The 26993-nt window shown below is 39.9% G+C and overlaps 1 protein-coding gene and 1 pseudogene across 2 annotated transcripts; both read left to right on the top strand.

The window, feature by feature from the left end:
• The first annotated feature begins 5166 nt into the window (after positions 1-5166).
• LOC143854884 (phytosulfokine receptor 1-like) lies at positions 5167-7718 on the top strand. 2 transcript variants are annotated; one of them, XM_077365005.1, is made up of 2 exons: positions 5167-6117; positions 6241-7718. In XM_077365005.1, exons 1-2 carry the CDS (start codon positions 5337-5339, stop codon positions 7488-7490), a joined length of 2031 nt encoding a protein of 676 aa, XP_077221120.1. In that variant the 5' UTR covers positions 5167-5336; the 3' UTR covers positions 7491-7718. The 2 variants fall into 2 exon arrangements, with proteins under 2 accessions (XP_077221120.1, XP_077221119.1); XM_077365004.1 differs by having other exon boundaries at positions 5167-7718.
• A 5446-nt stretch (positions 7719-13164) lies between these two features.
• On the top strand, positions 13165-16061 carry LOC143853769 (phytosulfokine receptor 1 pseudogene; annotated as a pseudogene).
• Positions 16062-26993: the final 10932 nt, after the last annotated feature.

The raw sequence follows: 26993 nt of genomic DNA, 5'->3' as shown, positions 1-26993 counted from the left end.
TCAAATGAATGCTTTGGATGATCCAAATAATGTGGCCCCCTATGTTTTTGAGCTCTGCTCAGATAAGCTTATCTGAGCAGCTGCTCACAAACCATTTCCTCTATTATATATATGAGGAAATGAAGTATGTGCAGCATAGGGTGGGCCACATTTTTGGGGGGATCCAAAGCATTCATTTGGAAGGCCCTTCCATGGATAGGGTGTGTACCAAAAATCAGCCCTATAAGATCATCCTAACCCAATCAGAGTTGGAGGGGAAAATGGACAGACACTGTGTGTCCATGTTTCTGGCCATTTCCCCCTCCACAAATGGCAGGGTTAGGATGAACTTGTAGAGAACCTACCAAATTAGGTGATTATGTAAGCATTGAGCATTTAGATCTCTTGGGCTCAGTGTTTGTTGCACATATGTGCAGAGCCTTGGTTCCCCCCCTCTTGCATATTCCGAGTTAGGGTTGGTTTTGTGCTTTTATTGTATCTCTTTCTCTCTATCTAATAAATCGGTAGGGTCCCCGCTAAACCCCAACTTACCCATAAAAAAAAATAAGAGAGAGATCATTAATATTTTCATAAAAAGACTAAAAACTAATTGACATTTTCATAGAAGACTAATAACTGTTCTTTAGAGAAGGTAAGACTTAGCCCATCAAAAGAGAAAGCCCATGGAGTGTTTGAAGGCGTACTTCATTTAAAAATTCCACATGGAGTGTTTGGAGGGGTACTTCATTTAAAAAATCCAGGCGTATAGCCAACCAGAAAAAAAAGGGGGGCATACGTGGCTGCGAGTGTGGAAGTATAAATGATTAAATAACACCAACTATAACAGCTTAAGCTTTTCGAGTAATTGGTTGTTTCACATCCCATAGTATGCACTTAATTTGGCGTGATTCATTGAACCAATCCCGCACTGTTGTGTCTATGGTAAAGGATACACGAGCATTATTCAATTCCGACGGAGAGCTGGACCAAACATTCCCTTCTTCATCGGCATGATTCATTGAGCAATGCCATTATTTAAAATAAAACTAAACAGTAAAAAAACAATGAGAAAAGATTGGATTGAAAACAAAGTCAATTCAGAATGTCGAAAGAGCAGCACACAAGTACCAGAGTTATTCAAATCATTCAAAAATCCAAGGTGGTTCTAATTAAGTTTATATTTTAGTAGAAATTAAAAAAATCTATGCAAGGGGTTGTTCATTATTATTAGAGGAAAGTCTTGGATATGAGAGGGAAACCTTGCACTTGATAAAGAAAGCCTTAATAGAGGAAAGCCTTATTAGAAGAAGACTTGGACGTGAGAGAGAGAGAAGTTTATGGCTTGAGAAAGAAAGTCTCGGACTGATTTGATATTTCCCTCTCATATCCAAGACTTTCCTCTAATAATTATTCTCGTCAAGTACCATCAATCTTATCTACTAGTCTCTTCCCTAGCTTGGATGGCATGTGATTGGTTTACATTGAATGAGCATGAGTGAAGTTGAAGTATACTTTTCTTTTTGATCATCTTGTCTTCGTGTTAGCTCTTTCTTCTTTATTTGAATATAAGTTGGTGGGGAATCAACATTTGGAGAGTAAGAACATGTTTTCTGTCTACTATTTTGGAGAAAGTTGAATCAATTCCTACAGCAGAAAACCCAATCTGATTGGAAGCAATAACTACTTAAGATTAGAGCAAAAAATCAAGCCAAAGATTCTTAGGGAACTCTAGAAATAATGTGAAAAGCCCCAAATAGAGAGACCAATAAAGTTCCAAATTAAAAAAGCGGGGTTCTGAAAAAACAGTTGACGTGTTTTTGCAAATGGAGTCCTCCAGTTTGCTAATTTTCTAATGTAATGCCATTGTGCCCATTCTTTGCAAATTGGACAGCATGGAGACTTTTACTGCAGATTTATTTGTTAAAAGACAAAAATACAATTTGTTTCAATTTTTGGTATGATGACAGTTGTAAGGATTGTCAAAGTGCTATACACATGTAGAATGCAATCGGTCGTCATCTAAGATTTATATGTGGCATGCATCGTGACCGTTGTGATGGCGGGCCTTGCCCGAAAATCCATGTCTTAAGATGAAATGACTTCGTTCAATTGTTTGTAAAATAATGGCCGACCCCATTGTTGCTAAGTGCTGAGCATTATATATAAACAGACGACACGAATAGTAGTGCCATTAGGGTTGAATCCTAAAGATCATCCAGTCCACATGAGACATGTGTGTTTAATCCAGACCTTGATCATGAGCCATTACAAGGCGCCTCACATGGTTCCCGGTTCACGTCCCAAATTGACAAAGCATTTAACCCTACTAAAATTATAGGTCTAGGATTGTCCAATCAAAGGATATATATTAATGGTTTTCAAGGATAAGAGAATCAGTTAGTTACACACAAAAAATTCCATGTATTTTTAGGTAAATAGGAGAAAATCAAGGAGATTCCTATGACGAGGTCGAGTAGAAAAACAACGAGATAAAACACAGTTTCATACTCTAATAGTGAAATCCCAATAGGCAACACCTTGTTGTCTTGCTAGCATCAAAACAATAAGGTAAAGGTGAATGGTTAAACCCATGGGAATCCGTGGGCTAACAAATAGGAACACGGTTTCCTCCAATACTTTTCTTGGTGTTCGGAATATTCAACATCTCTCCCTCAAATATCTTATAACGTGTCTCTCACTCTCTTAAAGAAACGCTAGAAATTCTCCACAAACAAGTCAGCTCGTCAACCATGTGTCTCTTACTCTCAGTCTCTCTTATAAGAAAAACAAACACGAAAGGAAAGAATAATTTGTATTCACTATTTAACATGGACTTTACACAGTTACAATTAGAGTAATATGGCCAGTTTCCAAAGAATAATAGAAAACAAAGAAGAAAGTTTCCTCTTTTAACACTTGAATCCATTTTAAGCAAATGTAGTGCTGGTCTAGTATTAGAGTGCATTCATGATTTGCAAATACATAGCTGCTTCTTTATGACACCCTTGCATTCACTAAGCCTCAAGCCCATTCCCTTTACATAGCTCAGTACTACCCACTAACCAGAGAAGCCTTCTAGCTTACCACAATTGGAGTTAGATTGCCAATTTTCTACAAGGGTTGCATTCCCAACTGTGGAGACAAGTTAAGGCACTCGTTTTTTATGATAGTGCTGATTTGTTGACATGTTTCCTCACATGACATATGCCTAGTTCAATCCATCAGATCATATCCTGATCATTCAAGAACCATATCTGAAGTCCGAGCTCCTGAAATCCAGCTGGCTTCGTGTCACAATGCAACTAGTGGGCTTAATTCTATGACAGGAATTCACTTCCCGTTTGGATACCTCATGCATTTGTATTTTGATTAGGATTTGAGTTTTGGATATAAAATACATCAATTATCTTCATGATTTCAGAGAGAGAGAGAGAGAGAAAGGAGGGAGGGAGGGATGTCTCGCTGCCACGGGAGCAACGTCGAGGAGCAGCGAAAGGAAATGAAGTTGCCACAAACATTGATTTCCAAATAACGTCTTGCAGAACAGATTTGAAAATCGGATTTTTTTGCACTGTTGTAGCTGATTTAAAAATCTAAGGATCTGACCTAGTTCCAAATATCAACTAAATCCAAATCTAAATCTTGTGGGTATCCAAATGTGGCATATTCCTACCATCTTGAATTCTCCTTTCTGCTGCCTTACAATCTGGAATGCATTAGTGTCCTTGTTTTAGTGAGAATTGGGTGCAGTTTCTACTATTCATTATTGAGCCATGATATGAGATGTGTTAACTTACCAACTTCTCCAATTGCTGAAGCTGTTGGAGAAAGGCAGTATTTAATCTTTTATACTTTAACACTCCCCCTCACGTGTGGCCCCACTTTCTAGGGTTGGCCTCCACGTGGCACATGTGGCCCCACTTTTGGGTTTAGCCATTGCATGTGGATTTTGCTATCAAGGAGGTTTGAACCCAGACATTTGCTTTGATACCATGTTAATTTACCAACTTCTCGGCAGTATTTAATCCTTTATACTTTAACAAGATGCACTAAAGAACTTCATTGAAATCACCATTGGACTGTCAGATACTAAGCAGATCCCAAGGTTTTAAGAACTCTCAAGTCCTTACTATTCAATTACAAGACAACTTCAGATTCCACGTCTTTTGTGATCATTCACTGATGCAAACAGAAAGTCTCTTCATTAGTCAACGGTGATTTGCTAATTTATATTAAACAAAACTTGAACAAAAAAATTCAAACAGAAAGTCTCTCTTCTTCATTAAAGAAGATAGAAGACTTACTCATCAAAAGGCTTCTTTTGGTTTATTTCCTTAAGACCGCTATTTTAAAATCATAAATAATTATACGTCATCAATAAAAATAGGGATTTGCTAGCATCCATCGCAGAAGGCATTTTGCTGATGGGCTATTGCATGTGAGAGCAACCAGCTCGTGAATGAAGACAAAATCTGCTGAAAAGTGAGCCCGTGTGGCTGCTCTGATATGCAACAGCCCTTCCGAGAAATGCCTTCTGCGTTGGTCGCTAATAAAAATAACTCCTATTATCCTCACCCATTTTGTTTATTTAATATACTTCTTCATTTTCCTGGCCATGTAACAAAGTCTATGAACGAGAACAAGAAAATTAAAGCAAGTCATCTGCTTTGTCAAACTTTTTGTACGATACAATAACTCAAACTCTCTGTGGTGCTCAATTTAGTTAGTTATTAGTCCTAGTTTTTTTCGACATAGGAGATCGAAAGCCATATCAAGTGAATTAATGAATAGGCTCCATAACACCTTGGAAGAACTTCCTCCATAATGACAAAGTGGCCGAGTAAAAAACAGCAACTGCCATGTAGTCCCTCACATGCTATTAACCCTTAATTGAGACCAAACTAATCGACACAATTGATCTTGTGGTGGGTCCCAAATGGAACATATGTAATACAGACCATAGATTTTGTAGAAGGAACTGATCGCATTACCAAACAGATGTACCATTCGTAATAAAATGAAGGATTACAAATCCAATGGTTTAGGGACTAGGATCATGCAATAATGTTGGGGTAAAAAAAAATGGAGTCATCAATCGGACATAAGTTGGTTCTATCAGATGATGTGGACGGTCTGAATCAGTCAAGGAAAAACAAACCAGAAATTCCACAGAGAGTGACTCTCTTACACGAGATTTCAAATTTCTCTCATTTCCATAGAATAACAGAAAACAAAGTAACAGGAAGTTTCCTCTTTCAACTCAAACTGAATCCATTTTAATCAAATGAATCCCAGCACCATTACACTATAAATGTCAAAAAACCCATTTGTTTTGTATTTGCCGTCTCATGTAAAAGATGGGTCTCGGATATTTCTGGGTGTTCTTCACTTTTCTTGGATATTGTTTCCAAGCACAGGTCTCAAATTCTCTGACTCAAAGCTGTAATACAAAGGACTTGAGTGCCTTAGAGGGTTTTTTGAGCCATCTTGATACAGGGATTTATGGGTGGAGCAATGCTTCTGATTGTTGCACTTGGGTCGGTGTCGATTGCGAGTTCTCTTCTGTTTTGGGCAACCGGGTAGTTGGGTTGGCTCTTGGAAACAAGGGATTGAAAGGGATTGTTTCAGAATCCTTACCTGGATTGCATCAGCTTAAAGTTCTTAATCTCTCTTACAATTCTTTTCAAGACCAGGTGCCATCTGAACTGTTCCATTTGAAAAGGTTAAAGGTCCTCGATTTGAGCTCTAACCGTTTTTCTGGCTTGATTCCGCCAGATACTGACCTACCATCACTACGAATTTTCAATATTTCAGGGAATTCGTTCAACGGCAGCCAGCCACTCCTTGCAAGGTCTGTGAACTTAGAATCATTCATTATTAGTAGCAACCAGTTTTCTGGATCTGTTAATACAGGTATCTGCAATACATCAAGCCGAATTAGTGTTCTTCAACTTTCGTGGAATAAGTTCTCAGGCAATTTTCCCATCGGTTTTGGGAATTGTAGATACATAAATGAACTCTTCCTCAACTCAAACGATTTGATGGGGAATTTGGCAGATGATTTATTTGGGTTGCCGTCGTTGGAGCGATTGTATATTCAGAACAACAGGCTTTCAGGTCCGCTTAGTGACAGAATTGGTGATCTTTCTAATCTTACTGATTTGTTTCTCTCCTTTAATGGGTTCCAAGGGCATGTTCCAGATGTTTTTGGGAAGCTTGAGAAGTTACAGTATCTTTATGCTTCTTCAAACCTTTTTGAAGGTCAGTTGCCCCCTTCCTTGTTGAACTTGTCAACACTCCGCGGGCTTCATTTGACGAACAACTTTATGGATGGTGAGATCAATCTTAACTGCACAACAATGGTCAATCTCGATTCCCTTAATCTTGGTTCAAATCGGTTTCATGGTCGTATTCTCGATAATCTTTCCTCTTGCAGTAAACTGAAAACCATAAATCTTTCTAACAATAGTCTGGGTGGCCAAATTCCTGAGAACTTTAAAAATCTTCAGGCCCTCTCTTACCTAGCTCTTTCAAATAATACCCTCTGTAATATTTCAGGAGCTCTGTCAATTCTGCGGCAGTGCAATAACCTAACTACTCTGGTTCTCACAAAAAATTTCAAAGATGAAGAAATGCCTGTCAATGGTATTACAGGATTCGAGAGCATAATGGTTCTCGCCATTGCAAAAAGTGGCCTTTCTGGTTCAATCCCAGTGTGGTTGAGGAGGAGTAGTAAGTTACAAGTGTTAGATTTATCATTGAATCAATTTGAAGGTAGCATCCCATTGTGGTTTGGAAATCTTGATCATCTGTTTTACTTGGATTTGTCAAACAATTCACTTACCGGGGAAATCCCCAGAAGCTTAACACAACTGGAAAGCCTAATTAGTTCCCCCAATACCTCACTGGAGGAGCCCTCTCCTGACTTTCCTATATTTTGGAGGCGCAACCAGAGTTCCAATATATTGCAATATAATCAGGTTAGAAGCTTACCACCATCTTTGGATCTGAGTTGCAACAAACTTACGGGACCGATCTGGAAAGAGTTTGGGCGTCTGAAGAAGGTTCATGTGTTGGATCTGAACGGGAATAATCTCTCAGGTTCCATTCCTGATGAGTTATCAGGCATGGGAAGCTTAGAAATTTTAGATCTTTCCTCCAATAATCTCTCGGGATCCATACCAGCGTCTCTGACAAAGCTCAACTTTCTATCAAGTTTCAGCATAGCAGACAATCACTTGTCTGGGTTGATCCCTTCAGAAGGACAGTTCTCAACCTTTCCAAATTCAAGCTTTGAGGGGAACAAGGGTCTCTGTGGTAATCCATTACCATCTTGTGAGGAGCTGCAAATTCCCTCCCAACAAAGCAAAGAACCACAAAGAAACAAAAGCACCATTAAAAGAATAGCAAACGGAATTAGAGCCATCATAGGGTGGCCATTCGCAATTGGAGCAGTTGCAGGTTTTCTCCTCTCAGTTATCCTATGCACAATGACGGGAATATTATTCTAGCGTCCATGAATGGCTAAAGTAGAATCCACGGGGGATAGGGGAGAGCAGACTTCGGTTTTCTGGGTTGTATGGAGGGGTTAATATGTTCTCTGCATTTCTATAAACCTGTTATATCTGTGTTTTAGGCTACCTACTTTGTGTATTCGGGAGTTATTTGAAGTAGTATTAGCTATGTATGACACTCTTGTAATATGTATATACATATAAATATACTTCCATGTTTCCCTATCCCAACTACAATGATGAGTCTAATAATTCACTCACTAGTGAAATCCTCAGAAGCTTGACACAACTGGAAAGCCGCATTAGTTCCCCCAAGACATCACTGGAAGAGCCCTCTCCTTTATTTAAGAGACTCAATCAAAGTGCCAACGAGTTGCAGTATAATCAGGTTCCAATCTTATCGCCATATTTGGATCTGAGTTGCAACAAACTTACGGGACTAATCTGGAAAGAGTTTGGGCGACTAAAGATGGTTCACGTGCTGGATCTGAGCAAGAACAATCTCTCAGGTTACATTCTTGATGAGTTATTAGGCATGAGAAGCTTAGAAACTCTGGATCTTTGTTCCAATAATCTGTCGGGATCCATTCCCACTTCTCTGACAAAGCTCTTCTATCAAGTTACAGAATAGGAGACAATTACTTGTCTGGGTTGATCCCTTTAGGAAGACAATTCTCAACTTTTCCAAATTCAAGCTTTGGGGGGAATGAGGGCCAATGTGGTAATCCATTACCATATTGTGAAGAGCTACAAATTCCCTCCCAACAAAGCGAAGATCCACAGAGAAACAAAAGCACCATTAAAAGAATGACAAAAGGAATTAGCTTTGAGGGGAATAAGGGCCTTTGTGGTAATCCGTTATCATATTGTGAAGAGCTGCAAATTCCCTCCCAACAAAGCGAAGAACCACAAAGAAACAAAAGCACCATTAAAATTGTGAGTTATCAGTTTTGTACTCAAAATCAATTATAAAAATTCAAAACAAACCTGGGCCTAGTTTGGGAAATCCTGGGCCGGACGGGGTTGGGGGAGTTTTAAGAAATGAGTCAGGGGAGGTTCTTTGGGCGTTTGCAGGTCATATTGGCATCGCCGATGCAAGTGAAGAGAAGGTGTGGGCGGTACATTAAGGCATTAAGTTATTGGATAAAAATGCCCTAAATAATATCTCGGTAGATGGAGACTCTTTGAATGTCATTAGGTGGCTTAAAGGTTCTTATCACCATTCGTGGAGATTCAATCGTTTCTTTGATGAGATATAGAATTGGACGGTTTCATCATTGATTGGTTTCTTTCATGTTAGGAGATCGGCAAATGTTGTGTCAGATGGTTTGGCCAGTGATGGGGTCTTTAGGGAATCGCTTTAGATATTTTATTCCTTGCCCCTGAGTTTTTGTGTTTATTGTTTTCCTTCTTCTTGTTTTGTCCTCTTTGTTCTTCTTCTTCTTTTTTGTATTAACCATCTCGGTCTCCTTGCTTATCAACAAATCTTTCATCATTCAAAAAAAAAATAAAAAATCAAAACAAACAGGCCTAAAAATGGTTCTCTATATCCATGAAACATTGACACAAATTCTATCTTACAACTAAGGGCACATTTGCCTCCCATGATTTATTTTTTCATGATAAATGGGTGCCTCCAAGTGGAGATGAGGGTGGGGTGGCTAAAAAGGAAACAAAAAAACCCTAAGACTTTTTCCTGATTTTTAGCCACTTCTCATGCTCATCTCAGTCATGCCCTCTCAAATCTCTCTCTGTTTCCCACTGCTCTACCCTTTTGTCATTGCTTGGAGACACTTATTTATCTTGGAAAAAAATTTCTCGGCACCAAAATCCGTTAGAAAGTAAAATCACTTGTTCAGTTAGGCCCTGTTTGGATACCCACGAGATTTAGATTTGGATCTCTCTCTCTCTCTCTCCTCTTTGGCGCCCGGCTCATTTTTGCAAGGGTTTCTCCGATTTCCTTTTTGAGACTGGGAGTTTACAAGTCAGATTACAGTTTTTCTATTTTGCTCTTTTCATATTGCTTATTTTTTCAGATGTTTGTTTTGAGGGTTTACAAATCCGATATCTTTTTTTAGATTGCCTCTTGTCAACTTTCAAAGGAAGCAGTTGTTATTGTTTAGATGCCATTTTGTTCTGCCATGCAGTTTTTTCCATTTTGAGCTCCTTTCAATGGTTAGGAGGGTTTAATGCCCTTGGAGAATGTATCTCAGGGGAGGGATTCTAAGGAATTTCCTTTCAAATGAAAGTTGGGAGTATAACATAGGTTGACAATGAGAGAAATAGCTAATGCAAAAAGCCTTTTTTTTTTGGTAATGTGTGACATAATTTATGAGTTTAATGTTGTATGGATGATGTGTGGAATACCCAAGTTGAATGATTCCATACCAACTTTGTGTAATTTGCTAAGGGCTTAAACTACACCATATGGAGGTTCTTTTCTTCCAAAAATGGAAGGTCAGGCCCTCACCCAGTGCCTTTCCGATGAGAGGTAACGTCATGCTTTTATTGACTTGAAATTCATGAGCTCCCACTCCAATTTCTGATGTGGGACTAAAATTCTAGTAAAGGTGCGACCGCCAGGGTTAAAAACATGCGACGTGCAAAACTTGGTTCGTGCGACGCTCGAACTTTGCTGGGTGATTTTCAGAAGATGCTTTGATTCTGGGGTTTTTCTAGGATTTTTGAGTGGGTAAAGGTATGGCTAGGGCTGCAACAGGGTCGAGTTTTTCAAAACCCTAGCCCAACCCTGGATCCCATTATCTTGACCCTGACCGGCCCTGACCCTGAGTCAGGGCTGAAAAACCTCAACCCATTGCCAGCCCTACAGGGCTCAGCGCTGCCCTGGCCTGCCCTGATTGGGCCGAGCCGGGCTGGCCCTGATTGACCCTAGTGCAAATACATGTTACGAGTGCCAAAAATAAAGCAACCACATATCATATAGAACAAAATGATCAATAAACAAAGAAAGGGAACAAAATAAGACAATATGAATTCAACAACATCACGGGCAACAGAGACAATTAATAATAATAATCTAGAGAAACATCAATCAAAGATAATAGAAAACATTAGCAAAAGAAAAAGGAACAGATGGTTCAATTCTATAATTGAAAACTTAGGGTTTCCAGACCCTGTTCGGGCTCAGGGCGGGACAGGGCCGACAGGGCCAACAGGTATCAACCCTGAACCCGACCCGACCCAGAGTCAGGGCCTAAAAAATGAATCCTGACCCACTCTTAGGGTTGGAAAATCCGGCCCAGACCCTGTTCGGGCTCAGGGCGGGACAGGGCCGACAGGGCCAAACTTGCACCCCTAGGTATGGCCATCTGATGGGACATCTGTCTAAAGTGGGAGTCCTGAATTTCTTTACCTATAAAGGTCCTTTGGTTACTTGACAACTATCAAACCTTACCTGGACGCTCATCATTGGAGTCATCATCGCGGCAACTTAACGTCAGTCCTGGTCTGGTTAAAATGGGGTCTCTCTCTCTCTCTCTCTCTATATATATATATATATATATATATATATATATATATATATATATATATATATATATGAGGAATAAGAGTGTGCGGTCGAGGTCCTAAACACATGGGTCCCACACTTTTTGTAGTGATCAAAACCATTCATTTGCAAGGCCCCATCATAGATAGAGTGTGTACAAAAAATCGTTTTGCAATTAAAATTGATCTCACCATCCAGAGAGTTGTTCCTCAAATGAAGCCTGCGGAGTGTTGACAAGTTCAACAAGGAAGGGGGCAACTGACCTTCAAAAAGGTTTGAAGAAGCATAAAGATACTGTAACTTCTCAAGCTTCCCAAAAACGTCTGGAACATGCCCTTGGAACCCATTAAGGGGGAGACGCAAATCAGTAAGATTAGAAAGATCACCAATTCTGTCACTAAGCGGACCTGAAAGCCTGTTGATCTGAACATACAAACGCTCCAACAACGGCAACTCAAATAAATCATCTGCCAAATTCCCCGTCAAATCATTTGAGTTGAGGGAAAGTTCAATTAGGAATCTGCAATTCCCAAAACCGATGGGAAAATTGCCTGAGAACTTATTCCTCAAAAGTTGAAGAACACTAATTCGGCTTGATGTATTGCAGATACCTGTATTAACAGATCGAGAAAACTGGTTGCTACTAATAATGCATTGAGCATTTAGATCTCTTCGGCTCAGTGGTTGTTGCACATATGTGCGGAGCCTTGGTGGGAATTTGAAGAGTGAAAAATGTAGCCCACGTTTGTTTGAAACATGAGGATACAAATCCAAGAGAACATGTCTCTTGATAAAATTGAGAGATAAAGAAGGCAACACGTCTCTGTGGCATGCTTAACATGGACTTTACACAGTTACAATTAGACTATAATGGCCAGTTTCCAAAGAATAATAGAAAACAAAGAAGAGGAAGTTTCCTCTTTTAACACTTGAATCCATTTTAAGCAAATGTAGTGCTGGTCTAGTATTAGAGTGCATTCATGATTTGCAAATACATAGCTGCTTCTTTATGACACCCTTGCATTCACTAAGCCTCAAGCCCATTCCCTTTACATAGCTCAGTACTACCCACTAACTAGAGAAGCCTTCTAGCTTACCACAATTGGAGTTAGATTGCCAATTTTCTACGAGGGTTGCATTCCCAACTGTGGAGACAAGTTAAGGCACACGTATTTTATGATACTGCTAATTTGTTGACATGTTTCCTCACAGGACATATGCCTAGTTCAATCCATCAGATCATATCCTGATCATTCAAGAACCATATCTGAAGTCTGAGCTCCTGAAATCCAGCTGGCTTCGTGTCACAATGCAGCTAGTGGGGTTAATTCTACGACAGGAATTCACTTCCCATTTGGATACCTCATGCATTTGTATTTTGATTAGGATTTGAGTTTTGGATATAAATTACATCAATCATCTTCATGATCATGTTTTCAGGGAGGGAGAGAAAGAAAGAGAAAGAGAGAGAAGGAGGGAGGGAGGGATGTCTCGCTGCCGCGGGAGCAACGTCGAGGAGCAGCGACAGGAAATGAAGTTGCCACAAACATTGATTTCCAAATAACATCTCGCATAACAGATTTGAAAATCGGATTTTTTTTGCACTGTTGTAGCTGATTTAAAAATCTAAGGATCTGACCCAGTTCCAAATATCAACTAAATCGAAATCTAAATCTTGTGGGTATCCAAACGTGGCATATTCCTACCATCTTGAATTCTCCTTTCTGCTGCCTTACAATTTGGAATGCATTAGTGTCCTTGTTTTAGTGAGAATTGGGTGCAGTTTCTACTATTCATTATTGAGCCATGATATGAGATGTGTTAACTTACCAACTTCTCCAATAGCTTAAGCTGTTGGAGAAAGGCAGTATTTAATCTTTTATACTTTAACACTCCCCCTCAATCGTACATAAGTTGGTACTATCAGATGATGTGGACGGTTTGAATCAGTCAAGGAAAAACAAACTAGAAATTCTATCAGAGTGACTCTCTTACACGAGATTTCAAATTTCTCTCATTTCCATAGAATAACAGAAAACGAAGTAACAGGAAGTTTCCTCTTTTAATTCAAACTGAATCCATTTTACTCAAATGAATCCCAACACCATTACACTATAAATGTCAAAAACCCATTTGTTTTGTATTTCCTGTCTCATGTAAAAGATGGGTCTTGTTAGACCGAAAATCGGTAACAGGTACGACAGTGGCGTAAGAGCGGAGCTGGATGACCAGAGGAGCTGAATCCTGAGGGACCGGAGTGAGGTGAGATGAAGTGGCTGAGTCCTGCTACGAGGGCTGAGTCCTGCACAAGGCAAGCGAGGTCAGAAGACCAACCCGGGTTTTACTCCGGACAGGCCCTTCGACACTCAAGTCAGTATGAGCAGGAGTGTAGAGCTAGTCTTAAGAGTTTTTTTGGGTGGAGAGGGTTTTCTTGTATTACCCATTGGTTTGAGCTTTGAACCCCTATTTATAGGGGAAAACGTGGTGACGTGAGATGACCTGTGCAAGGACAGGTGGCGGCCTGTGAGAGGCTGGAGTTCACCTACTCCAGGACAGGTGGCGGCCTGTGAGAGGCTGGAGTTCACCTACTCCAGGACAGGTGGCGGCCTGTGAGAGGCTGGAGTTCACCTACTCCAGGACAGGTGGCGGCCTCTGAGAGGCTGGAATTTTTACACCCCATCAGGTCTCGAATATTTCTGGGTGTTCTTCACTTTTCTTGGATATTGTTTCCAAGCACAGGTCTCAAATTCTCTGACTCAAAGCTGTAATACAAAGGACTTGAGTGCCTTAGAGGGTTTTTTGAGCCATCTTGATACAGGGATTTATGGGTGGAGCAATGCTTCTGATTGTTGCACTTGGGTCGGCGTCGATTGCGAGTTCTCTTCTGTTTTGGGCAACTGGGTAGTTGGGTTGGCTCTTGGACACAAGGGATTGAAAGGGATTGTTTCAGAATCCTTACCTGGATTGCATCAGCTTAAAGTTCTTAATCTCTCTTACAATTCTTTTCAAGACCAGGTGCCATCTGAACTGTTCCATTTGAAAAGGTTAGAGGTCCTCGATTTGAGCTCTAACCGTTTTTCTGGCTTGATTCCTCCAGATACTGACCTACCATCACTACGAATTTTCAATATTTCAGGGAATTCGTTCAACGGCAGCCAGCCACTCCTTGTAAGGTCTGTGAACTTAGAATCATTCATTATTAGTAGCAACCAGTTTTCTGGATCTGTTAATACAGGTATCTGCAATACATCAAGCCGAATTAGTGTTCTTCAACTTTCGTGGAATAAGTTCTCAGGCAATTTTCCCATCGGTTTTGGGAATTGTAGATACATAAATGGACTCTTCCTCAACTCAAACGATTTGATGGGGAATTTGGCAGATGATTTATTTGGGTTGCCGTCGTTGGAGCGATTGTATATTCAGAACAACAGGCTTTCAGGTCTGCTTAGTGACAGAATTGGTGATCTTCTAATCTTACTGATTTGTTTCTCTCCTTTAATGGGTTCCAAGGGCATGTTCCAGATGTTTTTGGGAAGCTTGAGAAGTTACAGTATCTTTATGCTTCTTCAAACCTTTTTGAAGGTCAGTTGCCCTCTTCCTTGTTGAACTTGTCAACACTCCGCAAGCTTAATTTGAGGAACAATGCTCTTGATGGTGAAATCAATCTTAATTGCACAACAATGGCCAATCTCAGTTCCATTGATCTTAGTTTGAATTGGTTTCATGGGCGTATTCTCGATAATCTTTCCTCTTGCAGTGAACTGAAAACCATAGATCTTGCTAGCAATAGTTTGGGTGGCCAAATTCCCGAGAGCTTCAAAAATTTTCAGGCCCTCTCTCACCTATCCCTTTCAAATAATAGCTTCCACAATATTTCAGGAGCTCTGTCAATTCTGCAGCAGTGCAATAACCTAACTACTCTGGTTCTCACCACAAATTTCCATGGCGAAGAAATGCCTGTTGGTGATATTATAAGATTCAAGAGCATAATGGTTCTCGTCATTGCAAATAGTGGCCTTTCTGGTTCAATCCCAGTGTGGTTGAGGAGGTGTAGTAAGTTACAACTGTTAGATTTATCATGGAATCAATTTGAAGGTAGCATCCCTTCGTGGTTTGGAAATCTTGATCATCTGTTTTACTTGGATTTGTCAAACAATTCACTTACCGGGGAAATCCCCAGAAGCTTGACACAACTGGAAAGCCTAATTAGTTCCCCCAATACCTCACTGGAGGAGCCCTCTCCCGACTTTCCTTTATTTTGGAGGCTTAACGAGAGTTCCAATGTATTGCAATATAATCAGGTTACAAGCTTGCCACCATCTTTGGATCTGAGTTGCAACAAACTTACAGGACCGATCTGGAAAGAGTTTGGGCGTCTGAAGAAGGTTCTTGTGTTGGATCTGAGAAGGAATAATCTCTCAGGTTCCATTCCTGATGAGTTATCAGGCATGAGAAGCTTAGAATTTCTGGATCTTCCTTCCAATAATCTCTCGGGATCCATACCTGCTTCTCTGACAAAGCTCAACTTTCTATCAAGTTTCAGCGTAGCAGACAATCACTTGTCTGGGTTGATCCCTTCAGAAGGACAGTTCTCAACCTTTCCAAATTCAAGCTTTGAGGGGAACAAGGGTCTCTGTGGTAATCCGTTACCATCTTGTGAGGAGCTGCAAATTCCCTCCCGACAAAGCAAAGAACCACAAAGAAACAAAAGCACCATTAAAAGAATGACAAACGGAATTAGAGCCATCATAGGGTGGCCATTCGCAATTGGAGCAGTTGCAGGTTTTCTCCTCTCAGTTATCCTATGCACAATGACGGGAATATTATTCTAGCTTCCATGAATGGCTAAAGTAGAATCCACGGGGGATAGGCGAGAGCAGACTGCGGTTTTCTGGGTTGTATGGAAGGGTTAATATGTTCTCTGCATTTCTATATACCAGTTATATCTGTGTTTTAAGCTACCTACTTTGTGTATTCGGGAGTTATTTGAAGTAGTATTAGCTATGTATGACACTCTTGTAATATGTATATACATATAAATATACTTCCATGTTTCCCTATCCCAACTACAATGAATGAGTCTAATAATTCACTCACTAGTGAAATCCTCAGAAGCTTGACACAACTGGAAAGCCGCATTAGTTCCCCCAACACATCACTGGAAGAGCCCTCTCCCGGCTTTCCTTTATTTAAGAGACTCAATCAAGGTGCCAACGAGTTGCAGTATAATCAGGTTCCAATCTTATCGCCATATTTGGATCTGAGTTGCAACAAACTTACGGGACTAATCTGGAAGGAGTTTGGGCGACTAAAGATGGTTCACGTGCTGGATCTGAGCAAGAGCAATCTCTCAGGTTCCATTCTTGATGAGTTATTTGGCATGAGAAGCTTAGAAACTCTGTATCTTAATCTCTCGGGATCCAGACCCACTTCTCTGACAAAGCTCTTCTATCAAGTTTCAGCATAGGAGACAATTACTTGTCTGGATTGATCCCTTTAGGAGGACAGTTCTCAACCTTTCCAAATTTAAGCTTCGAGGGGAATAAGGGCCTCTGTGGTAATCCATTACCATATTGTGAAGAGCTACAAATTCCCTCCCAACAAAGCGAAGATCCACAAAGAAACAAAAGCACCATTAAAAGAATACAAAAGGAATTAGCTTTCAGGGGAATAAGGGCCTTTGTGGTAATCCGTTATCATATTGTGAAGAGCTGCAAATTCCCTCCCATAAATGCGAAGAACTACAAAGAAACAAAACCACCATTAAAATTGTGAGTTATCAGTTTTGTACTCAAAATCAATTGCGAAAACTCAAAACAAACCTGGGCCTAGTTTGGGAAATCCTGGGCTGGACAGGGTTGGGGGAGTTTTAAGAAATGAGTCGAGGTTCTTTGGGCGTTTGCAGGTCATATTGGCATCGCCGATGCAAGTGAAGAGAAGGTGCGGGCGGTAAATTAAGGCATTAAGTTATTGGATAAAAATGCCCTAAATAATATCTTGGTAGATGGAGACTCTTTGAATGACATTAGGTGGCTTAAAGGTTCTCATTACCATTCGTGGAGATTCAATCGTTTTTTTGATGAGATTTAGGATTGGACGGTTTCATCATTGATTGGTTTCTTGCATATTAGGAGATCGGCAAATGTTGTGGCAGATGGTTTGGCCAGGGATGGAGTCTTTATGCTCTGTTTGGTTGCTTGTAGATGAGTAGGAGATTAGGAGAAGAAGAAGTCAACGGGGAGATCACAAGAAGATCAGTCAATGGGGAGATTAGTGGTGGATGAAGGGAATGTTGTTTGGTTGCTTTGAAGATTTGTGGGAGATCTCTGGAAGAAGTCCATTTTATCCATTTGGTTGCAAGTAGATCAACAGGAGAATAGCAGGGAATTACCTACAAATGCATTTGGTTGCAAGTAGATTGATAGGGGTTTTGTGCAAACAGCAACTGTTTTTGTACCAACATCTACCCAAAAAAAATAGCCGGTCACAATATGAGCCCTTTAGACGGTTCAAAATTCATCTTGTCCGGGACCCGCAATCATATGGATGGTTGAATGTTTGGTCACCCCCAGTGTTTTAGAACATTGGCACATCTGAAAGGGAAGTGGCATGGAGGGTTTTTTTTTTAATTTTTTTAATTTTTTTACCCTTGGAATGCCAAGTATCTGTTGCTTATATATGCAATCTGACCGTTGGATCAACAATACGAATCAGATTTTGTATATAATGATGTTCCTTGAATACTGTTACCCACTCAGATCAATTAAATAGAAGAGACAAAATCTGCCAAACGTGAGCCTCTGTGGCTGTTTTCTCTTGCAAATCTGATCCGCGAAATGGCTTTCTGCTAAATTCCCTAGCAAGTGAACTACAACGTTTCACAAAGAAATTGAGTGGTACATTACAATTTATATGGTGCATGGGGCATGAAGTCCATGCTTTTTCTTGCTCGACTTCTCTATCAAGCTAAAACCATTGTTGATTAGTCAGCATTCATACTTGGCAAAACCAAGTAATGTTGATTTTCCTCTTGAATCATTCAGCACAAGCATGTAACCCTGAAAAATTGTAATGAAATCCCAAATCCCGTTTTTCCCAATTTGAAGTTGAATTGTGAAACAAATACAACTTCACTATAATGATTTATGGAAATCACAATCTAGACACTTTTTGTAACCAATTTTTCATGTCTATCTTCTTGAATGCAAAAGGCCAAATCCATCATCCAAAACCAGTCTTCCAAGAAACAGAAATTGAGTGTCCTACATTACAATTTATATGGTGCGTGGGGCATGAAGTCCATGTTTTTCAGACAAGTATAGTTGGGCCTCATGCCATAGGATGATCCAAACCATTCATTTGTTGGGCCAATAAGCTCTGACATTGGTAACTCGAGTTTTTACAAGTCCATCTCCATCCCCATTTGTTGGGCCAATATATATATATATATATCCATGCAATTGTTGGACAACTTCCAATTAACCTGCAATACTATAGAAAAGAGAATAACGAACATAACGATCACAAGTTCTATTCCCTTCAGTAATTTGAATGTCGAGGACGGCATTGATAAATGCGACGTCCTTCCATCCACCCATAACTCTATTCCCTTCAGTAATTTGAATTGACATGCTGCTTAATAAAGTCTTATCCCTATCTATGTTCCACATACTACAAGAATGTACAAATTGAAGGATTTAGAAAGATGATAGATTTATATCATCAAGAAGCAATAACATTAAGAATTAAAAGAAGCCCCAAACACGACATGGAATGGGGCTTTTAACATATAAGAAATATTAACAAAATGAATTAAAAGAAGCCCCAAAGAAAAGGTCAATCCCACTAAGGTCAACACCCATAAAAGAAAAGGTCAACACCCATAAAAGAAGCATTTAATATAACAAGCTTATCCACTAAATCAGCAGTCAATCCCACTAAAGTTAAGATATCATCTAAACAATTAGATTCTACATAGAAGTAATAAGCAGTACAGTCCACTGCCCGCCATTCAAACAAAATAAAGATCCAAGTTTGTCTTCAAAGTGAAGAAGCAGGGCATAGATGGAGTCCAACATAAGATAAGCAGTGCATAGACAGAGTCTAACATAAGTTAAGTTTCACCCTCACAGGTGAAAGCCATAAAACAACAACGGAAAATACTAATATATATGAGACGATGGTGATGGAGCCCAACATAAGTTAAGTTCACCCTCACAGGCCGTAGTCTGAAGAGTGGGGCGCAGTAGACCTGCGGTAAAGGAACTTCGAAACATACGACATGCGCATTTCCTTTGGCCGATTTAAAAAGGCTCGCCCCTCTTTTTCGTTGACGGCCAAATAATCGTATATATCACAGACGATGGAGTCTGTAAGGCCATCAATGTCCTGCAATGCCTCCATGATTTTGCGGCATTGAATATCCCCTCTCTCATTTCTAGCCAAAATGGCCTCATTTCTAGATCTAAGGGCAGACCCGATCTCTGACAGGGTCTTGGTGAATTCTACAAGATGTTCCTTCATTTCAGGCGTAGCTCGCTTCCGGAGTTTCGTTGGAGCAACAGATGGACTATCCTCTGCCCCCACACTGGTTTGCATAGGTGTTGTACTGCGGAGAGGTAGCGACCTCTCACCCTCCCCAAGCGGCGAACTAGTAGGTGGAGACGGAACATATGGTAGATTCGGGCCATCAGTGGACATGTCGTACTGGGAACCTGTTTCTGGAAAGGCATCGTACTCGTCATTACCCATGTGGGGGGTGTACGTCTCTTTGTCAACAAGCTCTGACACATTCCTATTTGTTTTCTTGAATGTACCATGGGCGTACTCATCTCCAAATATTTGCACCATCTCGTCATAAAATTCATGACGTTGAACGAAGAACCTCTTCCGATTGGGGTAGGACTAGATATTAAAAAAACAGATATCAATGACACAACCCATCATCATTGATATAACAAGATTTTGATAAATGAAATTTCTGAGGAGTTGGTACCTTCAAGTAATCTTTCTGTACCTCAATTGAAACTGAAATTTTCTTCTTCACATCATCCCAACCAAAACCGCTTGTACAAAGCATTTCAGCCAAGATCTTGTAATTTGCTTTCATAGTTTTGACACGGTTTTTAACTTGATTAACCGTCAATTGTGTCTGGCATACCCTATTCACTTCACCCTGTGCAAACTTATACGCAGGTTCCTTGAAGCCAGTGGGAATTTTAGTCCCCTCAATGGATTCTTTCAATAAGGACTGCACCAATACAGTGTCCATGTCAGTCGACCACCACATGTGTTTCAATTTCTCCCCATCGCCTGATTCTTCCATTCCCTGTTTCGTGCTTGATTCTTCCATTCCCTGTTTCGTATTACAATTTAACGTAATGCATAGCTACCCAACAAAGAAATGTCAACAATATGGTATAAGTATGGTACACAGTAATATGGAAAGTACCCAATTCTTAACGAGGGTAACTGCATAGGCATAGTTTACTCTTTCAGATGTTCTGAAAAACTAACTGTAATTGAGAATCAACAACCAATAGACCTTACGAAACATATGCATATCAGTTACAACAACAATAAGAAAGTGTCCAACAAAGTGGGACATGTCCAACAAACAGAGCCTACTGACAAATCCTAAATAAGCATAGAAAATGTCCAACAAAGTGACACATGTCAACATTATGACCCATAGTCATTCCACATATCGACAGCAATCTGTGTTCGAATTCTTTTTCCTTCTCTCCCATCTTCACTTCTAGTCAAACGTGCCTCTCTCGGCGTCCTTCTAGAGGCAACACCCACTTGCGCATGTTGAATGTCATGAGCTGCCGTAACAGTTCTTTCTATATCGGTATCGACCTCCGCAACATACACATCTTGGGGCATTACGCCTCTTATGAAGTTATGAATGCAACAACATGCTATAACAATATCCACTTGCTTCTCGAAAGAGTACATCTGTTCGTTGGTAAGGATGGGGAAACGCTTCTTCAAGACACCAAACGCACGCTCAATTACATTTCGAGCTGATGAATGCCTGTGGTTAAATAGCTCTTTAGCAGTTTGTGGTGCACGTCCTCTAGTTTCGCTTAGATGGTACATAGTCTTCCGGTACGGAGTGATAAAGTTACCCAGTAATGGGAATCCGGCATCAGCGAGGTAGTATGTCCCAGGATGGCAAATAATTCCGCTATCATTTGCTACGGAATCACCTAACATTCTAGAGTCGGACGCCGATCCCTCCCATCCAGCTACGACAAAGGTGAATTTCAAGTCAAAATCACATGCAGCGAGTACATTCTGGGTAGGAGATCCCTTACGACCTATAAAACGAAGTTTAATTCCAGCCGGTACTTTGGCAGGGATGTGTGTCCCATCTATCGCACCAATACAATCCTAAAGATTGAAAAGTGAAAGTATTAGTGCAATAAAAATGGCTAAGTATGACCAAAACTTAACGAGGGTAGCATGATACCTTAAAGTATGGGTACCATCTAGCATTCTCCCGAATTTGCCTCGGTGTGTCTGTTGAGGGGGGTTTTATAAAGAGGTCGACCATTCTCAGTATGGCACGAAGAACCTTATTGAAGTACCTAGAAATGGTCTCCCCTGATCGTTTACAGTATACTGTCATGCAACGATTCCGCTGATTGTGGGAAATTGTGTGCAGGAAGATCGCCATCTGCTCCTCAACAGTGCAATGGATTGTATCACTAAGTAGTCCGTTATTTTTAAAAATATCAACAAACCTTCTAAAGCATTCGGGGTTCATCCGAAGGAGATTATGGCAATGCACATCACTGTTCACCACAAAGTTGACAAATGTTCGATAAGTTCGGTAATTGTTCTCATAAAGCGCCCTTTCTATGAAAAGCCCTTGTTCCTCCATCTCCGTGGTAAAAAATAAAGTTGTTCCAACTACAGCCAAGGCTGCCACTTCTGTAATCATGTCATCATCATCTTCATTCTCACTAGCATCAGTTCCATCAATATAGTCATCATCATATATGTCATCATCATGGTTGTCCATCACGACTTCTGTTTGTACGGGTTCAAGCCTAACGACAGGTAGGACTTACCGTTAAGAATAGAACAATCGCCCTCGACCAATAAACATTTGACAAACAGAGATCTCCAATAAATTTACTCCATCTAATTAACTAGCAAATTCTACTGACTAATTCCGAATAAAAAACACTTCTAATACCCTCACAACACAAAATACGTTCGAGGTTTCTAGTTGTCCTTCCATCATTGAGCCTACTTACAAAGATTATGTTGTTTATCAGTAAACATATATTCACAAATTTCAAGTAAAGAACAGAGTAAAAAAAATTAACTTATATTTAGATGTCAACGTAGTTGAAAAATAGTCCCAACATTTTCGGTCGATGTTTTGATGTGCTAAAATACAAAACCCATCCCGTAATCACACACAATCATCTATTTTGCCCTACAAGCTCCTACTTTCAACATACTGAAATTATTTTTGAAGAACCAACACTCAGTAATTTATTATGAAAAACTTTTTTTCTGGAGTACAAAAAAGCCCACATTAGAAATCCATTTCGTAGATCAATAAAAACCCTCCTGAAAAAACCATCCAGAAACCCTATTTTTTTGTAAAGAACATCATAAATCCAAGATCAAATAAAAAAAAATTAAGTCCTACACAAATGTGGAGACCATCCTAGTAAAAGTTCTTCTGAAAAAACCTTCCTGCAATCCCATTTGTAGAACATCTGGGGACTGAGACAGAAAACCCTCTACTCTCAAATGGAATAAAAAAAACCAAACCCACACACCACAAACCCAGATCGAATAATAAAAAAAATCACAAAGCCCTACTAGTTGAAAAATTCACAAAAATCACAAAGCCCTAGAATGAAAGGTATCAAATGTTCACAAAGGAAAAAAAATCACAAAAATCACAAAGCCATAGCTAGTATGAAATGTGATGGAGAAAAAAATCACACCACAATACCACAACAGAAACCCACATCAAATCAAAAGAAAACACATTTCTACTTCCCATCAGCAAATCACAGCAGAAATACTAATTTTTGCAACACCAGAAATGAAAACCCATCACAATAAAGCAAATTTCTTCAACACCAGAACTCTACTTCCCATCACAATGCCACAGCAGAACCCACATCAATTAAAAATAAAAATAGATACGAAGAAGGGTGAAAGTTTACCTCAACTCGCTTCCTCTTCCTGGCGATTTTTGGGTTTGGGGAGGGAACGGATGAGGAGCTCGCTGATTCCACAAGTTCTGGGCTTCTTGCCATAAAACAAGGGTAAAAAATGAAGACGGGATTTGACGAAGGAGAAAAGACCTGTGGATCTCCCTCAGATCTCCCAGACGTCTTCTCAACTCTGAAATATTCGATCTTCTCAAGATTTTCTCCTCAAATTTCTTGAATTTTGTTAAATTTGGCGAGAAGATCTAGAGGGTACCACGTCACCGACCGGCTCTCGACAACCCCCGTGGTCAAAGAAGTAGAAATGGCTAAAAATACAACCAAACAACCTTGGGTAGATTAAGAGAAGATCATTCCCCCTTATTCTCCTCAGAAATCTGCAACCAAACAGAGCATTAGGGAATCGCTATTGATTTTTTATTCCTTGACCCCTTGAGTTTTTGCCATCTCGGTCTCCTTGCTTATCAACAATTCTTTCATCATTAAAAAAAAAAAAAATCAAAACAAACAGGCCTAAAAATGGTTCTCTATATTCATGAAACATAGACACAAATTCTACCTTACAACTAAGGGCACATTTGGCTACCATGATTTATTTTTTCATAATAAATGGGTGCCTCCAAGTGGAGATGAGGGTGGGGTGGCTAAAAAGGAAACAAAAAACTTTTTTCCTGATTTTTAGCCACTTCTCATGCTCATCTCAATCATGCCCTCTCAAATCTCTCTCTGTTTCCAAAAGCTTTACCCTTCTTTCAGTGCTTGGACACGTATTTTTCTTGGAAAAAAATTTCCTGGCACCTAAATCCGTTAGAAAGTAAAATCACTTGTTCAGTTAGGCGCTGTTTGGATACCCATGAGATTTAGATTTGGATCTCTCTCTCTCTCTCCTTTGCCGCCTGGCTTTTTTTTGCAGGGGTTTCTCCGATTTCCTTTTTGTGATTGGGGGTTTACAAGTCAGATTACAGTTTTTCCATTTTGTTCTTTTCATATTGCTTGTTTTTTCAGAACAATACTTGGCTCCGCAACGTTGCACAGGAACCTCCTGCGCAACTCACTAAAATCAAGAGAAAACAGGGGGTGTGGAAATAGCAGACTATGGAATTGATTTTGCCATACCCCCTGCTATTTGTGTATTTTAGTGCGTTGCGCAGGGACCCCTGCGCAACGTTGCGTAGCCAAGTTTTTTTCATTTTTTCTGATGACTTTTTTCATGGTTTACAAATCCGATATCTTTTTTTAGATTGCCTCTTGTCAACTTTCAAAGGAAGCAGTTGTTATTGTTTAGCTGCCATTTTGTTCGAAAAAAACTTGGCTGTGCAACGTTGCGCAGGAACCCTCGCACAACGCACTAAAATACACAAATAGCAGGAAAAAAACTCGCAACGAGCAGGAAACCCCTGCGCAACGCACTAAAATACACAAATAGCAGGGGGTGTGGCAAAATCAATTCCATGGTCTGCTATTCCACACCCCTGTTTTCTCTTGATTTTAGTGCGTTGCGCAGGAGGTTCCTACACAACGTTGCGGAGCCAAGTATTGTTCCCCAAGTTGAATGATTCCATACCAACTTTGTGTAGTTTGCTAAGGATTTCTCCATCTAATCTTTAGTTATTTGAGCCATGAATTATCTGACCAGACCCATCATCTCCTTTTTCCCAAAAGATAGACAAATGGTCACTCCATGATCAAAATTAGCCTCCGCTCAATTGGAAAATCATTCCTATCTTTCATATTTCCATGCTTTCAGTGGATAGAAATCACTCTGCCTCTTTTCACCATATTTTAGTTAGGTTGATATCCTTATCAGCCTCTCCTATTGAAAAAATAAGAAAACAAAAGGCAATTCCCACAATCACTATGCAAAACATTGCCACTAAGCTTAATTATGGTAAGAAAATGCCATTAGGCGGGCCGGAATGATTTATTAACCATATCGAAGACAAACACTATAGGAAATATAATATTTTTGAAATGAAATTGAATCATTCCTTCAGTATCTAATGCTAGAGACCGTCTAAAGTTGCTTACAGTGTGCCATCTTTGTCTGCTTTTCAAATGCTCAAAACATAACTCAATGACCCTATTCAATTCCCCCACATGAAACACTCATATTCCAACCCACTTTAGGTTTGGATTCTACAGTATTGATGATGACATGGATTTACCATTCTAACCAAATCTAACTTCCCCACTAACATGGAAGGCATGTCCCATAAAAAAATTGACAACAATATTGGGAAATATATCAAGAGAAACTCATCATAAAGTTTCTAAAGGGTTATTAATAATGTTATTTTATAGAGAAAAGGGTTCCTGCGCTCGAGCGCAGATAGCTTATTTGTGCTCGAGTGCAAAAAACAAGGGTGGGGCCACATTGATGGCGTGATCATAAGAATTCATTTGAAAGGCCCCATCATGGATGGGGTGTGTACCAAAAATCATTTGCATTGGATCATCATAGGGTGTCCATTTATGGGGGTGAAAATGGACAGATATTGTTTGTCCACTAATCTGCCCATTTTTTCACCTCACAAATGGACACCCTAAGATGATCCAATGGAACTATTTTTTGGTGGACACCCTATCCAAGAAAGGGCCTTCCAAATGAATGCTTTGGAAACGCCCCCCCCCACAACAATGTGAGCACACCCTGTTCTTGCACTTGAGCGCATATAAGCTTATCTGCGCTCCAGCGCAGAAACCCTTTACTCTATTTTATATTGGGTTTGATTGATTAGTAGCATATGGTAAGCCACTAAGGACCACCATCTGGACTGGGCTTTACTTGAGGAAATCAATTCTTGTATTAAAACCCATTTTGGGCTCAAACAATTTCAGCCAAACCATCCCAACTCAAAATTTACAAGCCCAACAGCTATTTGGCCCAACCCAAGATTTGAATAATGGAGCATAATAGCATATCCCTATTATGCTATTTTATTAGTCAAACAGAAAGTCTCTTCTTCATTAGTGAACGGTGATTTGCTAATTTATATTAAACAAACTTGAACCCAAAAATTCAAACAGAAAGTCTCTTCTTCATTGAAGAGTAAATATTAATTAAGATAGAAGACTTATTCATCAAAAGACTTCTTTAGATTTATTTCCTTAAGACGGCCATTTTATTTTATTCAGTTGAAAATTAGAAAGTCATAAATAATTATACGTCATCAATAAAAATAGGGATTTGCTAGCGTCCATCGTAGAAGGCATTTTGCTGATGGGCTGTTGCATGTGAGAGCAGCCAGCTCGTGAATGAAGACAAAATCTGCTGCAAAGTGAGCCCGTGTGGCTGCTCTCATATGCAACAGCCCTTCCGCGAAATGCCTTCTGCGATGGTCGCTAGCAAATCCCATAAAAATAACTCCTATTATGTAACAAAGTCTGAACGAGAACAGGAAAATTAAAGCATGTGATCTGCTCCTGTCAAACTTTTTGTACGATACAATAACACAATGACATGTTCGTTAGGAGTGCCATTATCACCATGACATGTTCGTCAGGTTCCATTCTTCATGAGTTATTAGGCATGAGAAGCTTAGAAACTCTGGATCTTTGTTCCAATAATCTGTCGGGGTCCATACCCACTTCTCTGACAAAACTCTTCTATCAAGTTACAGAATAGGAGACAATTACTTGTCTGGGTTGATCCCTTTAGGAAGACAATTCTCAACTTTTCCAAATTCAAGCTTTGAGGGGAATGAGGGCCAATGTGGTAATCCATTACCATATTGTGAAGAGCTACAAATTCCCTCCCAACAAAGCGAAGATCCACAAAGAAAC

This window comes from Tasmannia lanceolata, unplaced genomic scaffold (genome assembly GCF_043159265.1).
Source record: "Tasmannia lanceolata isolate RefF3 unplaced genomic scaffold, GAP_Taslan_0.1 ptg000020l, whole genome shotgun sequence".
Taxonomy (NCBI): Eukaryota; Viridiplantae; Streptophyta; class Magnoliopsida; order Canellales; family Winteraceae; genus Tasmannia; species Tasmannia lanceolata.
This window is presented reverse-complemented; position numbering and strand designations above follow the sequence as displayed.